This window comes from Gobio gobio, assembly GCF_949357685.1.
Source record: "Gobio gobio genome assembly, chromosome: 5".
NCBI classification, from domain to species: domain Eukaryota; kingdom Metazoa; phylum Chordata; class Actinopteri; order Cypriniformes; family Gobionidae; genus Gobio; species Gobio gobio.
The window spans coordinates 10,400,314-10,413,360 of record NC_137101.1 but is presented as its reverse complement, the minus strand read 5'-3'; the positions used below and the strand labels follow the sequence as shown (position 1 = coordinate 10,413,360).

General features: G+C 38.0%; 1 protein-coding gene across 2 annotated transcripts in view; it reads right to left on the bottom strand.

The window, feature by feature from the left end:
• dock4b (dedicator of cytokinesis 4b) overlaps positions 1-13,047 on the bottom strand; it is a 118,099-nt gene that overhangs the window by 72,593 nt on the left and 32,459 nt on the right. For both annotated transcript variants that reach the window (XM_079818191.1, XM_079818192.1), the window contains exon 2: positions 379-462. In XM_079818191.1, coding sequence (XP_079674317.1) covers positions 379-462 — 84 coding nt within the window. The remainder of the gene's footprint in view (positions 1-378; positions 463-13,047) is intronic.

Sequence of the window (13,047 nt, the reverse complement as noted above, 5' to 3'; positions counted from 1 at the left end):
TACCTCAGTTTTGATCAATTGTTCACCTTTTTGGGAAGTGTGTTGTCATGTTTTGACAATAAAGGATTGTTTAAAACCATAATTACCTGTCCTACATCTTTCACTCAGGAGCAAAAATATGCCTTTAAAATGTAAAGAAATAAAGATTTGACATTTATTGTGCTAATTATCGATATCGACTGATATGGAAAATTATATTGTGATAATTGTTTTGGGCCATATCTCCCAGCCCTACTAACAGAACAGCATTGTCAATCTGAATCATTTTGCAATGTAAGCTGGTCCAAACTTGTGTAAACACTAAAAAGGGGTTTATACTAATGAAATAGATGTAAAAGATGGCTTTGAGGAAAGTGGCTGGCATCAGCACTCATGTACCTTCACATTTCTCCAGGATCTGCACCGTATCACCGATCTCCAAAGGCAAGCCATGCTGCACCGTTCCTCGGAAACTGGCCAGCACTGCAACACACACAAAAAATGACAATCAACTAACGATAACTTATCAGTGTTTTCCAGTGTCAGAATTGGGGATAATGCATTACAAGTAACATGTATTATGTAATCAGATTACTTTTTTGATGCAACAATTAAAGCAGCGCATTACTTTATAAATTTACACTTTAATATTTGAGTTACTTTTTATGAATATTACTTGGGCTAAAAAAGTAATTAAGTAATTAATTAATTTGCTTAAACATATTTGAATCTACTGAATTAAAATGTCATTTAGACACTCATGCATGCATGGGAACAAACAAAAAGAACCAAAAGTAACTTTCAACCAACTTTTCACGTCACTTTTTTTTAGGGAAAATTAGCTACTTTTATCAACAGAATATTGTAATGCATTACTATTACATTATTTTGTTAGTTTAAAGGTGCAGTAAGCAACTTCTGAGAAACGCTGTTGAAAGTGGATCGGACCGAGCGCCACAACACACTTGTAGCCAATCAGTAGTAGGGGGCGTGTCCACTCATGATTGGGGAGGAGAGAAAGTGAGCAAGAAGGAGACTTGAAGAAAGACTGTAGAAAGAGAGATGGCTGAGAGACATTACAAAAGAAAAAGATCGGAGGAATATCACTGGGTTATGATCAGGCAAGAGCTTTAGGACCCGCGTTAATATTAGAAAAGCTTAACAGCGCTGGAGAGACAGAAGCGGGAAGGCCTGAAAACTGACACAGAGGTTGCGTTGTTTCTAATCCATTCGTGTGAAACATTGTTTTTTCTATGTTTCACAGAACCAAAATATGCTGTTGTTGTTGTAATATTAGCTATAGTAACAGAAAGTTTTGAGTATCATTGTTTGTCTGGAGCTGGTGTGCTACTTATATGCTCTTGTGTACCGCATGTTATTTTTTTGTCATTCGTTCATCATCTTCACTTTATTTTTTGCAAGATATTATTTTGCTTCGCATCACATATGATAAAGAGACATCCGCTGTGTATTGAGTGTTTATGCATTTGGGGGCGGAGCAATGAACGGAGGGGTGTGTTTGTTTGGGTTGATTTCAAATATCAACCGTGTTTCTCAGAAATTGTTTACTGCACCTTTAACTTGATGTACTACAATAACTCAAACTGAAATAACAAATAAAAAACTAAAAAGACAAAAAATATCTCAATTACATTGGTGACATGACATTTCAAGCCATGTCATGACATTTAAACATGACATTTACATGATGAATTTCATCAAGAGGACACTGAAGAAAACAAACAAACATAAAAATCCTCCATTCCCTTCCATTCGTACACATGTGATCAGCTATGAACCAAAGCTGAGGTTCGGCGAGCAGTGTGCATGGTGCAAAAACATTTGATTTCCAGATGTAAACGTCACGGATTGACCTTTTTGGCTGAATTGAAAGAGCGCACAAACCCAAAAGTTGTCTTTTTTGCAGTGTTGTGGGGTTTGGAGTAATTTCAGATGCTCAAAGCCTAGCATGACCTCAGCTTAAGCTCATAAGGGCAGGGTTGCCAGATTTGCTCTGAAGTTCAGAGCCATGGGAAGGTTTAATGAAAGTGACGTGTCTCTCTTCCTTAAGAGCTCAACAGAGAGACTCACCTGAGGAGACTCGCTTTGATGAGCATGTACGCTAAGAGCATTTGAATTCAAGGCTCCCTTAGCCAAGACAAGTAAAGAAATAGAGCAGAAATGAAGAATATGGAGACAAAACGATGGTGAGAGACATGCAAAAAGAAAAGAAGAAGTGACAAGACTGGAAAATGACTGAAGAGAGAGAAAAAGAGGATATGTCTTGTAATCAGCATTCCTCACACAAACAGCCACCACGAAAGCTCTCAAATCTATTATAATGATGCCATCATTGTCCACTCCACTCGGAGGGGATTATGGGATATGTGTGTTAAATCAGTTTATCTCACCTGCCTGAGATGATTTGTGGAGTGGATTTCATAGTTTTATAGGACATAATCCAATCTGGGATACTCACAAAGAGGCTCTGACCTAATTGAGAACCTCTCGGTGTGTATTGTAGATGATAAAAAGTCACCCTATGATTATTTGCAGTCAGCTCTTCTTAGAGAATCAAAAAACAAAAGTTAAATCAGTGTAGTCCAACTGATTCCAAAAAGAATGACTCCTATGAGTTGATTCTTTTTGGTGAATCAAAAACATACAGTACGACCAGTGTATTGCAGCGATTCCCAAAAGAATGACTCCAACGTGTGTGAATCAAAAACACAGCAATCGGTGCAGTCCCAAAAGAATAACTCCAAGTCGGATCTTGTTAGCGAATCTAAAACATTCAACATGATCATGTAAACTAATCTGCAAATAAATGAGTCTAATAAATTGGTTGACTTAGTTATTTTAGTGAATCAAAAACAGAGTATGACCAGTGAATATATCAGTGTAACTGATTCACAAATAAATGACTCCTATGAGTTGATTCTTTTGAGTGAATCAAACATATAACACAAACAAAGTAATCCAATCTTATGATTGATAGGAATGAGATTTAGGAGGGGGTTTTTTTATCAAAAAAAGGAATTAAGGGGCCATAATTCCTTACAATTCCCATCTTTACACATAACCACCCGGAATACCGTAGCAACCACATCGCAACACCTTCTTGGTAACCTGAAGAGGAGTTTTGCATAGACGAGCAGCACTCATATTTTCCTCGGAAAATGTAATTGTAGTTCACATTAATGTTTCATCATGCAATTGTAAATATGGTGAACTGAACCACTAAAATTGAAAATTCTGGATCTAACTGAATATTTTTACTCAGAAAGACAAACTAAAACCAGTTCAGTGCATCTCCTTGAAACACTCATCCAATCACAATCTCAATCTCCAAAATCTGTGAATCCAAAAAGCCTCACAACCCAAGTTTTAAACTCCCTGAGTTTTGAAAGCAGCTGCAATTTGACTTTAAAATTTGGAAGGCAAAATAACAAAGTAGGTCCGTTGAATTAATTATACAGGTTTTCGGCAGCAGCACATTAAATTATTCAGCTTGGATGTGGAGTCCTTGACAGAGCTCAAATCCTTTCCCGGTAACCGTACGGCAGCTGTTAACGGAGCTGGAGCATTGCCAAAGAGGCTCAAACGTGTTCAGTGACCGAAAAATACTTTCGGTGGTTTTTAATTACCTGAAGAAAGAGAAAAGAGAAAGAGAAAGAGCAAGAATGTGAGGAAGAGAGACACCTTTACCGCTCCAAAAAAGGTGAACTACCACTTTAAAAAAAGAATAATGGCAATGCTTTCAAAAGCTCAACCACAGACCCAAAACGTATTTGGACACACTTAATGTCTGAATGTCACTGAATAAAATAATCAAACCTCAATCAAAAAGGTCTCGGCAAACAAATTATGCTTTTATCAGAAGGAACTTCACTTTTCTTAATTATTTTTGCAATGACTGGATATACATGGATATCTAGTTTACTTGCAACCAATAAATGTTTCAAATAAAATAGTATCTTTTAAAAGATTTGATGCCAAACTGGCAAATCCAGTGATACATCAGCCTTAAATTGCACTTTACTTTAACCCAGTATGTTGTATGTTGACACAATGCATTAATTAAAAACATGAACAACTGTAATATTTCACAACATTTATAACTAAATCCATATTTATAGTAGAGTGGCAGATTCCCAGACACAGATTAACCTTGGAATTACGATCTCATCAGTAATTCTCGCGCTGAAAATCCTTTTTAGCACTATCCCTAATCTGTGTTTGGGGCACTAGCCTATAGTCTCGAAAAAAAAAAAATCATCTGTAATCATCCCTGAATACATTTGCACACTACTAATCACGAGGGACTGTATCTGACAGCAGTTATACTAAAGTGAAGATCAAAGAGACCTTGACGTTCAACCTCTCTTTAATACACAAGGTTCTTCACTAACTATCATGGATACTCTAACAGTTCACACCGCCGCCGGCGAGAGCATCAAAATGTGTCCAAATTTCTGTAGAAAGATTTGTGGATGCGCTGGCGCTCTGAGGTAGATCAAATGCTTGATCTTTTTTTAAACTGTATTTAAAGGGGCCGCAAAGCAAACAAGCATTGAAGCAGGAGGTATTTGTGCAGACTGACCACAAGTAGGGTATAAGTTAACCTCATGAAATATTTTAAATGTGAAAGAAAGAACTTAACAATTAGTTATATGTTTGCAAACTTAATAAACCTGTTAAAAGCCATTTGTGCGGTGTGGTTTGAGTTTATAGGAGTTTGAACATGCAGTTTATAGGAGACGTTTACTAGCCGTGGTCTTAAATTAACATTAACATTCATTTGTGTGCAGCCTACATTACAATAACTGTCCTGGATGAAGGGCAGCATTGATGCAATTGGTCAAATCAGTGTTGTTTTGAGCAAATTCTTTGCATTCCCGCTGAAAAACAAGCATTCTAGCGTGAAAATGTTGCCTATAAATAATATTGCGTGCCATCTAATCAAACCCGCCACAGCAATGATCGACCTCTCCTCCATTTTGCTTGGGAACTAATGTGTTTGGAACCAAAGTTTACAGGACTGCGTTCTCTGGAATCCTCTCAAGTGGAGCACTTCTACATTCCAATTGGTTGCCGCCGAACCACGTCATAGCTCATTACCATAAAGTTGACCTGATTTCAACTCTCCTCGACGGCCAAATCGGCCAAGACGCGCCGCGCCATGCCACTCTTGCTACTCGGAGCACTCGGAGCTCGCTGCCGGCTCCCATTGAAAATGAATGACTTCCGTCCACTTTGACGCTCTCGCCGCTGGCGGTGTGAACGCACAGTAAGAGCTGTTCCAAAATAAAATTAAAATTAAAACAACTTTCACTGTTGTTAGTTTCACACAAACCATCCTTGTTCACGTTACTTAATTCATGTAACTACATGAACTTAATTGTTTTTTGTAGAGAAAATAGTTAATTTAGTAAGGTAAATTGTCAATAAATGTCTTAAATGTACATAATAAACTTTTACAAATTTAACGTAACATTATTAAGTAAACTGCACATATAAATATTATGTAACAGTGACAAATTCTAATGATTTATAAATACTCAAATAAATTGTCAGCTTTAACTTACTTTGTTCATAGAACTAAATTGTTATTTGTAAAATTAATCAATATAGTCGCGTGGAAGCCACTTGACACTGCTTTTTAAGTATATCCTACAATTTTTTTTTTTTTTTTTGAGTGTACACTTTCAGCTACCTTTTAAGGGAGTGTTCACAGCTGCACAACAGCACAGAACAAACAACAGAATGAAACACAACAATCTTGAGACTAAAGGTCTTGAACTAAAACCAAAAACAAATAAATAAATGTTATTTTATATAATATCATAAAATATTTTACGTATAAAGTTAATATTTTAAAAGTTATGTATAATACTTCAGCTCACAGTTCACATTTCTCTTGACTCCATCCACTATCTAGCATAAAACATTGTGGTGCATTGCATTCTGTGATTGTTTGATAGGAAAAAAAGGCTTAGATTAAAATAGATTTTATTAGGTTGCATCATTTTGCACACTGTTGAATGAGCCTTTGCAGTGCGTGTATGATGCCTACAAATTAGAACTGGGTTGGGAAATATTGATTTGAATCTATTCTCATTTTGATGAACTGTATCTATTCTTAAATCCCAAGAATCCTTCTTTTAGTCTATGCTGTTTTCTGTTGATGCGTGAACAAAACTTCACTTGACATGATTTGTACCGCTTCTTATCCAATAAATCACGCGCAGCATTGTGCTTCGATACTTTTGATATGAAACAAAGTCCTGGCTTTCAAATTCTGCCAATTTTATTATGAAATTCAAACAATAAATAACGGTTTGGTGCTCTTTAAATGTGGCGTGACAGATTGCTGTATCCGCTTTGTAAACCGATCATCTCTTTTTCTTCACTACCAGTAATAGCACTAAATAAACATGAATGAACATAAGAAGCTATGTTAAAAGATACAGTACAACTTTCAGAAAAGTATCAGGTCATTTAATCGCTCAACCAGTGTTTCACCTCCAGAAAGTGCCATGTAATGTTACGATTTACCTCAAGAAAGCTAATAAATGCCCATAGCTTGATAGTCAGCTAGAAAAATTGACATGTACTGTACTTGATATATTCAAATGAATACATTTTTAATGGTTCTGAATCGAAATCAGAATTGAATCGGGAAATACGTGTGCCTGCCTAGCCCTACCAAAAATCTTTTATAAGTTGAGAGCTAAATCAAAGCAACTTTGATTTGAACTGATGCCATGTGCATTGTGGGAGAGTGTCAGAAAAACAAACACAGTCCAATCCTCAGCAGGCGCTATGTTCTCGCATCCTATAATCCTGCTGGGCTGACACAGACCTAAGACTGCGAGCCTCATCCCCTTGGCTGGGCTCAGACATCGAAATAGAGAACTCAACGCAAGACTCTGTTTGTGCGGATTAACTGCAGATCTGTTTTAGGTCTGTTACTTGGTTTCAGGTCTGCGGAGGGTGTGATGCTACAGTTGGGTAGTCTAAGCTCCTTACAGCACGACATAGAGCTCAGGATGATGGGTTTACCCTCGCCGCTCAAGTTCTGGCCAAGTGACATGTGTATCTGCCTCAGTGCTTCCAGGCTTGTGCCTGAGCCACCCAGGAAACAGAAACAGAGCTCAGAAGATTTACTGTGCGGAGTGTGGAAGAATCAGATGGTTTGGTGCCTGGACAAAATGAAATGTTACAGCGAGATGACCACTGTAACATTTCGATTTTAAAATGCCTGTCTGACTCGACTTAAAAACACATGCAAATGATAAACTTTCACTCTATGATGGTTAAACTTTGCAATTAATCTGGGAATCACATGCGTTCCGAACTGGGGAGCAGCTGTCCCGTACGGATCACGGATCAACTACGATCTGTATATAGGCCTACTTCACATTGCACATCCTGCAATGTGACTATCTTGGATGCGCACATCGCGATATCGATTCCAAAACGATGTATATTACCTCTTTGATATAATAATATATTATTTGATATTTTTAAGATATCGTCAATATATTGGCCACCATAATGTCTAGCCATTGGCATTGCCTGATAATGACTACTTTGAGCATGTAAAATACTTACAAAAGTCATTTTCACTTTCTCTTTTGTTTTTTATCACCATTGGTGACAAACTGAGGGTATATTAGGCTGCTGTTACTTTAAGACGAATGCACAGACCTAATATAAATGACACATTGACACTCATCCGTTTTCTTTCTCAATTATTTACAACAAATAACTGACTGTGTTTATGAGGATACTCGCCGATACGGCATTTTGACAACATTTTGCGTTAATGTGTCAGTTTAAGCTCAAAAGAAAGAGAACTGAATTCGGCGTTCACATGCTGTCAGAGTGGCTTTAAACTTTAAAGCAGAGCTTAAACAAAGATAAAATGTATTAGAGTGGCCTTTTATTGTGGCCAACCTAAGGCATAAATGTGCAATAAACATGGTGGTTAATAAGCATCTTGATATGCCACACCTGTGAGGTGGATGGATTATCCCAGCAAAGGAGAAGTGCTCACTAACACATATTTAGACAGATTTGTGAACAATATTTGAGCGAAACAGGCCTTTTGTGTAGATCGAAAAAGTCTTAGATCTTTAAGTTCAGCTCATGAAAAAAGGGGCAAAAACAAAAGTGTTGCGTTTATAATTTTGTTCAGTGTATAATGCTGAGTATAACGTATAAGAATGCAATGGGGGAATATTTGTGGGTCCTGATAATGCTAAATGTCTTATGTTACCAGTAAAAAGTGACCTGCATTATTTTCAATATGTCTAGTCAGTGACAGAGTGCAAGCACATTCGTCTAACATAATTCTGTATTTTCAGAATTAGCCATACTGCACCCAAAACATTATGCTATTCCAAGTATCAGCATGCAGTTAATTGAAAATTGGTTCAAAAGGATCCCCTAATGTGCATTTACCCTCACTTAAACCAACCTTACCCCATACTGATTTGTGATCCAGCCACGAACCTGACAGCTAATCAACCTCGAGATTCATTCATTATTCATTACACATTAATATGCAAATGTACACCGGGTTCTGTGTTGTCCATGACTGTGTTGCCAAATGAGACTGAATTATTAACACAATATTTAGGTCTAAGCATTGAGCATCTTGCAGCGTAGAGCGAATAAATTATGCAGAAACTGGGAATATTTTGTTTTGTTGGGGTGGATCAAGAAGTTTCAAAACAATTAGGCAAGAGATTGTACTGAAGCATTTAGTGAAAGTAAAACAGGTTTTTTTTTCCCCTCCCGTACAAAACAGGATTTAGGGCATGTAATCGCCTTTGATACAAGCAGGCAATTAAATTCGATACACTCCAAGACTTGAGAGACCAAGGATGTTCAATTACAATCCAGAAAATTGAACACAACCCAATAATGCCTTTCAACCACAGTAAAATACTTATGATACGGACGTAAATAGCTCTTCTGTAAGCAAAATCCAAAACCCTTCTCCTTTCTTAGCCATCTCAACGCTGTTAGCCTCGACCACACAGTAATGTACACGGTATGATGTAAGAATCTGAATCTATCGCCAGTCTGTCAGACCAGCAATTCATCTGTGCTTCATAACAGGAGCTCTGGGTTCTTTGGCACGGCTCTTGGCATGCTTGTGAGGAGCGGCCACTGTGGAAATCATTCATTACCGCAGCTGCTAAAGAGGAAGATGCTGTTGATGGTAATGTGAATGCATGTGATGGGTTCATGAGCTGACAGAGAGAAGGTCTGTTAATTAATAAGCTCATTTAGACATTCCTCAGCCTGGACGTTGACACCAGAACACACTTAACCCTTCGGTCTGCTAAGGATCTGAAGGCGTAAGGCTAATTGAAAACTACAATTAAAATGTCGATATATAAAACAGAGCTATGGATGGATGGATGGATGGATGATGGATGGATGGATGGATGGATGGATGGATGGATGGATGGATGGATGGATGGATGGATGGATGGATGGATGGATGGATGGATGGATGGATGGATGGATGGATGGATGGATGGATGGATGGATGGATGGATGGATGGATGGATGGATGGATGGATGGATGGATGGATGGATGGAAAAAATAAAGCAAATAAGAATAAAAATAAAATAAATAAAACAAAATAAAATGTAGCAAAAAAAATTTAAAATAAATAAATAAAAGAGAAATAAGAGTAAAAGAGTAAATTAATATTGTATAATTAAATAAAATAATAAAATTAAATAGTAAAATAAAATAATACAAATTAAAAAAATATAAAAATAAATTAAATAAATGGATGGAAGAGTCAAATAAAAATGAAATAAATTTAAATAAATATAAAATAAAGGGTCAAATAAAACAAATAAGAATAAAAATAATAATAAATAAAACATCTTAAATAAAAATTTAATAGAAACAAACAATTAAATAAATAAAATAAAATGAAAGAGTGAAATAAGTTTAAAATAATATTTTATAATTAAATTAAATTAAAAAATAAAATAAATTAAAATGAAAAAAGTAAAAAATAAATAAATAAATGTATAAATAAAATAAAATACAACAATTAAAATGAGCAGAGTTTATCTGCCTGTCAGAAGCTCATGTACTGCTTCACAGCATCCAGGCTACAGATGCAGACACACACACACACACACACACACACACACACATTTTTGGTATTAGCAATAATCTGAGTCACAGTCCTCCTGAGATCTCCAGACATTAGGTCTATTTGGGCACCTTTGTAAGCGGTGCCTTCACTCAAAAGACACCACACGCTCCCCTCACATTGTGCTCGTGTCATTTAAGGGCCTGGAAGAATAGATTTGCTCTGGCGGTTTATCAGAAATAAATGAAGCCATTTGGTGTGGGCCGTTGGCTGAAAATTGCCTGTTATCCGTGTTTCAGATATCTAAAAGGTCAGAGAAATATCATTTGGTGTCTAACAAAGAGAATTATCATAGGGTCTCCTCTTTCTTCAAAAACAGACGGATGAGGAGAAAAAGTCAAGCGTCATCGTGAGATGAGCAGTGTTTTGTGTGTATGCCTTTTACCTCTCAAAGCAGAGATATCTGAAGACCACAGAGTGCATCATATTATTGTTCTGCCCTGAATGAAAGTGAAATACTTCTTGAAGAGAAAAAAAAAGACAATCAAGATTATACCTTATAATCAACTGAATCAAAACACTGTGAAGCTTCAAATTCCCTTTCAGATTTTCACATCTTTCATTCTTGATTCATGAGAGACGCCCGCCTTGCAGAAGATGTAAATTGTGTGTTTGCGGTCTAAAAGCACTATATGTGAAGGAGACGAAGCGAGCGGTGTCTCCACAGGCCGGAGTAAATCATACAGGACTCTGATTAAATGCGAATATAGGTCAGACATGTTAAGCTGCCCACTTCACCTCATTCAGTGTCGTAATCGGCTCTCTGATTCTTTCGCCCCTCGTGTGTGTGTGTGTGTGTGTGTGTGTGTGTGTGTGTGTGTGTGTGTGTGGAGATTGCGATGCGATGCGATCCGCTGCCTTAAGTTAGATTAAAGCTTTTAAAAAGCTAAGAGCTGGAAAAGCACTGCTGGATAATTCATCCTGATTCCACACTGGTCTCCTTGATTCATCTCTAAACTCACTATAGACCTTATTCAGAACAGCGACAGTATGAAAGCGAGGCTGTGAGACTTACTGTGTTTTCAATGGCGCCCACTGTTAAAATTGGTATAAAGCTCCTAGACCACTCATGTTGTCTAGAGTTTTTTTGCCTTCTGAAAAGATATGTTTGCAGTGTTTTTCGTCAGTTCAAAATTCAACTCAAAAACTGAAGTGATGTATGTCTATCCATCACAGCCTCACTTTCATTCCTGTTAAAAATCAAAGATGGCACTGCTGTGAATAAGGTCTATAGTCTAATCCTCTATCATTGTTATGTGTGCTTTTCTCGTGATGTTTAGTCACTGTGCTCAAATAACCAGTCCCTCATGCCGTTTTTCTTTGTATAGTTCCTTCAATATAGGTGCAAACGGTTTCACTTCTCTATTCTTCTATTGTCCTCAACACCCTCCTGATACTTGTCCTCTTTCTTATAAGAAGAGATATAGCCATATGAAACCCTGATGTCCTCAGACCTGAAAAACTGATTAAACCGATTCTGGAGCAATATCACCATCTCCAGTATCAGAACTAGAGGACCAGACACTAACCACTTCCTCTGTGTGTGTACAACATCTGGAGAAACGTGCAAACCGTATCTTCGCCTTGATCTTCACAGACATGGGATTGTGAGAGCCGCTAAAATAAGTACTATCAAACAGATAAGCACATCCATCTTCAAACTATTTCCTAAATATGTTGATGTTCTCTGTGAACATTGCTCTAGACTCAGGGCTGCAGAGAGGAAGTGGCACAAATCTTTAAACTCTACTGACCTTACCTTGTATCAGTCTCTTCTCTCAAGCAAATGTCTCCACTGCTAAAACAACAAACTACCACAACAAAATCAACAATTTCTCTGACTCTCGCACACTTTTCAAAACCTTCTCTTCTCTTCTTTGTCCCCCCCCCAACCCCGCCCACAACATTCTTCATAAACAAAACCACCTCCATCAGCGGCCAATTCTCCACAAACTGACACACACATCTTAACAACTAACACGCTCCCCTCTTTCTCTACAGTCTCCGAGGCAGAAGTCTCCAAACTCATCCTCTCCAATCACCCTACTATCTGCCTGTTTGATCCTATCCCCACTCACCTCCTTCAGGCCATTTCTTCTTCAGTTACTCCTGCACTCACTCATATCATCAACACCTCTCTTCACACCGGGACCTTTCCTACAGCATTTAAGCAGGCTCGGGTAACCCCACTGCTTAAGAAACCCTCTCTAAATCCAGCACTTTTAGAAAACTTCAGACCGGTATCCCTTCTTTCTTTCATTGCAAAGACACTTTAGCGAGTGGTGTTCAACCAACTCTCTATGTTCCTTGAACAGAACAACCTCCTGGACAACCACCAATCCGGCTTCAAAAGCGGCCACTCAACTGAGACTTCCCTGCTCTCGGTTACTGAAGCACTGAGACTGGCCAGAGCAGCTTCCAAATCCACAGTACTCATCTTGCTGGATCTGTCTGCTGCTTTTGACACAGTTAACCACCAGATCGTCCTGTCAACTCTCAAGAAGATGGGCATCTCAGGAACTGCACTCCAGTGGTTCAAGTCTTACATCTCAGGGTGGAGAGGATGAAGTGTCTAAGTCACATCATCTAGCTACTGGAGTTCCCCAGGGCTCAGTGCTTGGACCACTTCTCTTCTCCATCTACATGTCATCATTAGGATCTGTCATTCAGAAACACGGCTTTTCCTATCACTGCTATGCTGATGACACTCAACTCTACTTCTCATTTCAACCAGATGATCCTACAGTGGGTGTTTGTATTGCAGCCTGCCTGACAGACATTTCTGGCTGGATGAATGATCATCACCTTCAACTCAACCTTGCAAAGACAGAACTGCTTGTGGTCTCAACAAACCCAGCACTTCAACACAATT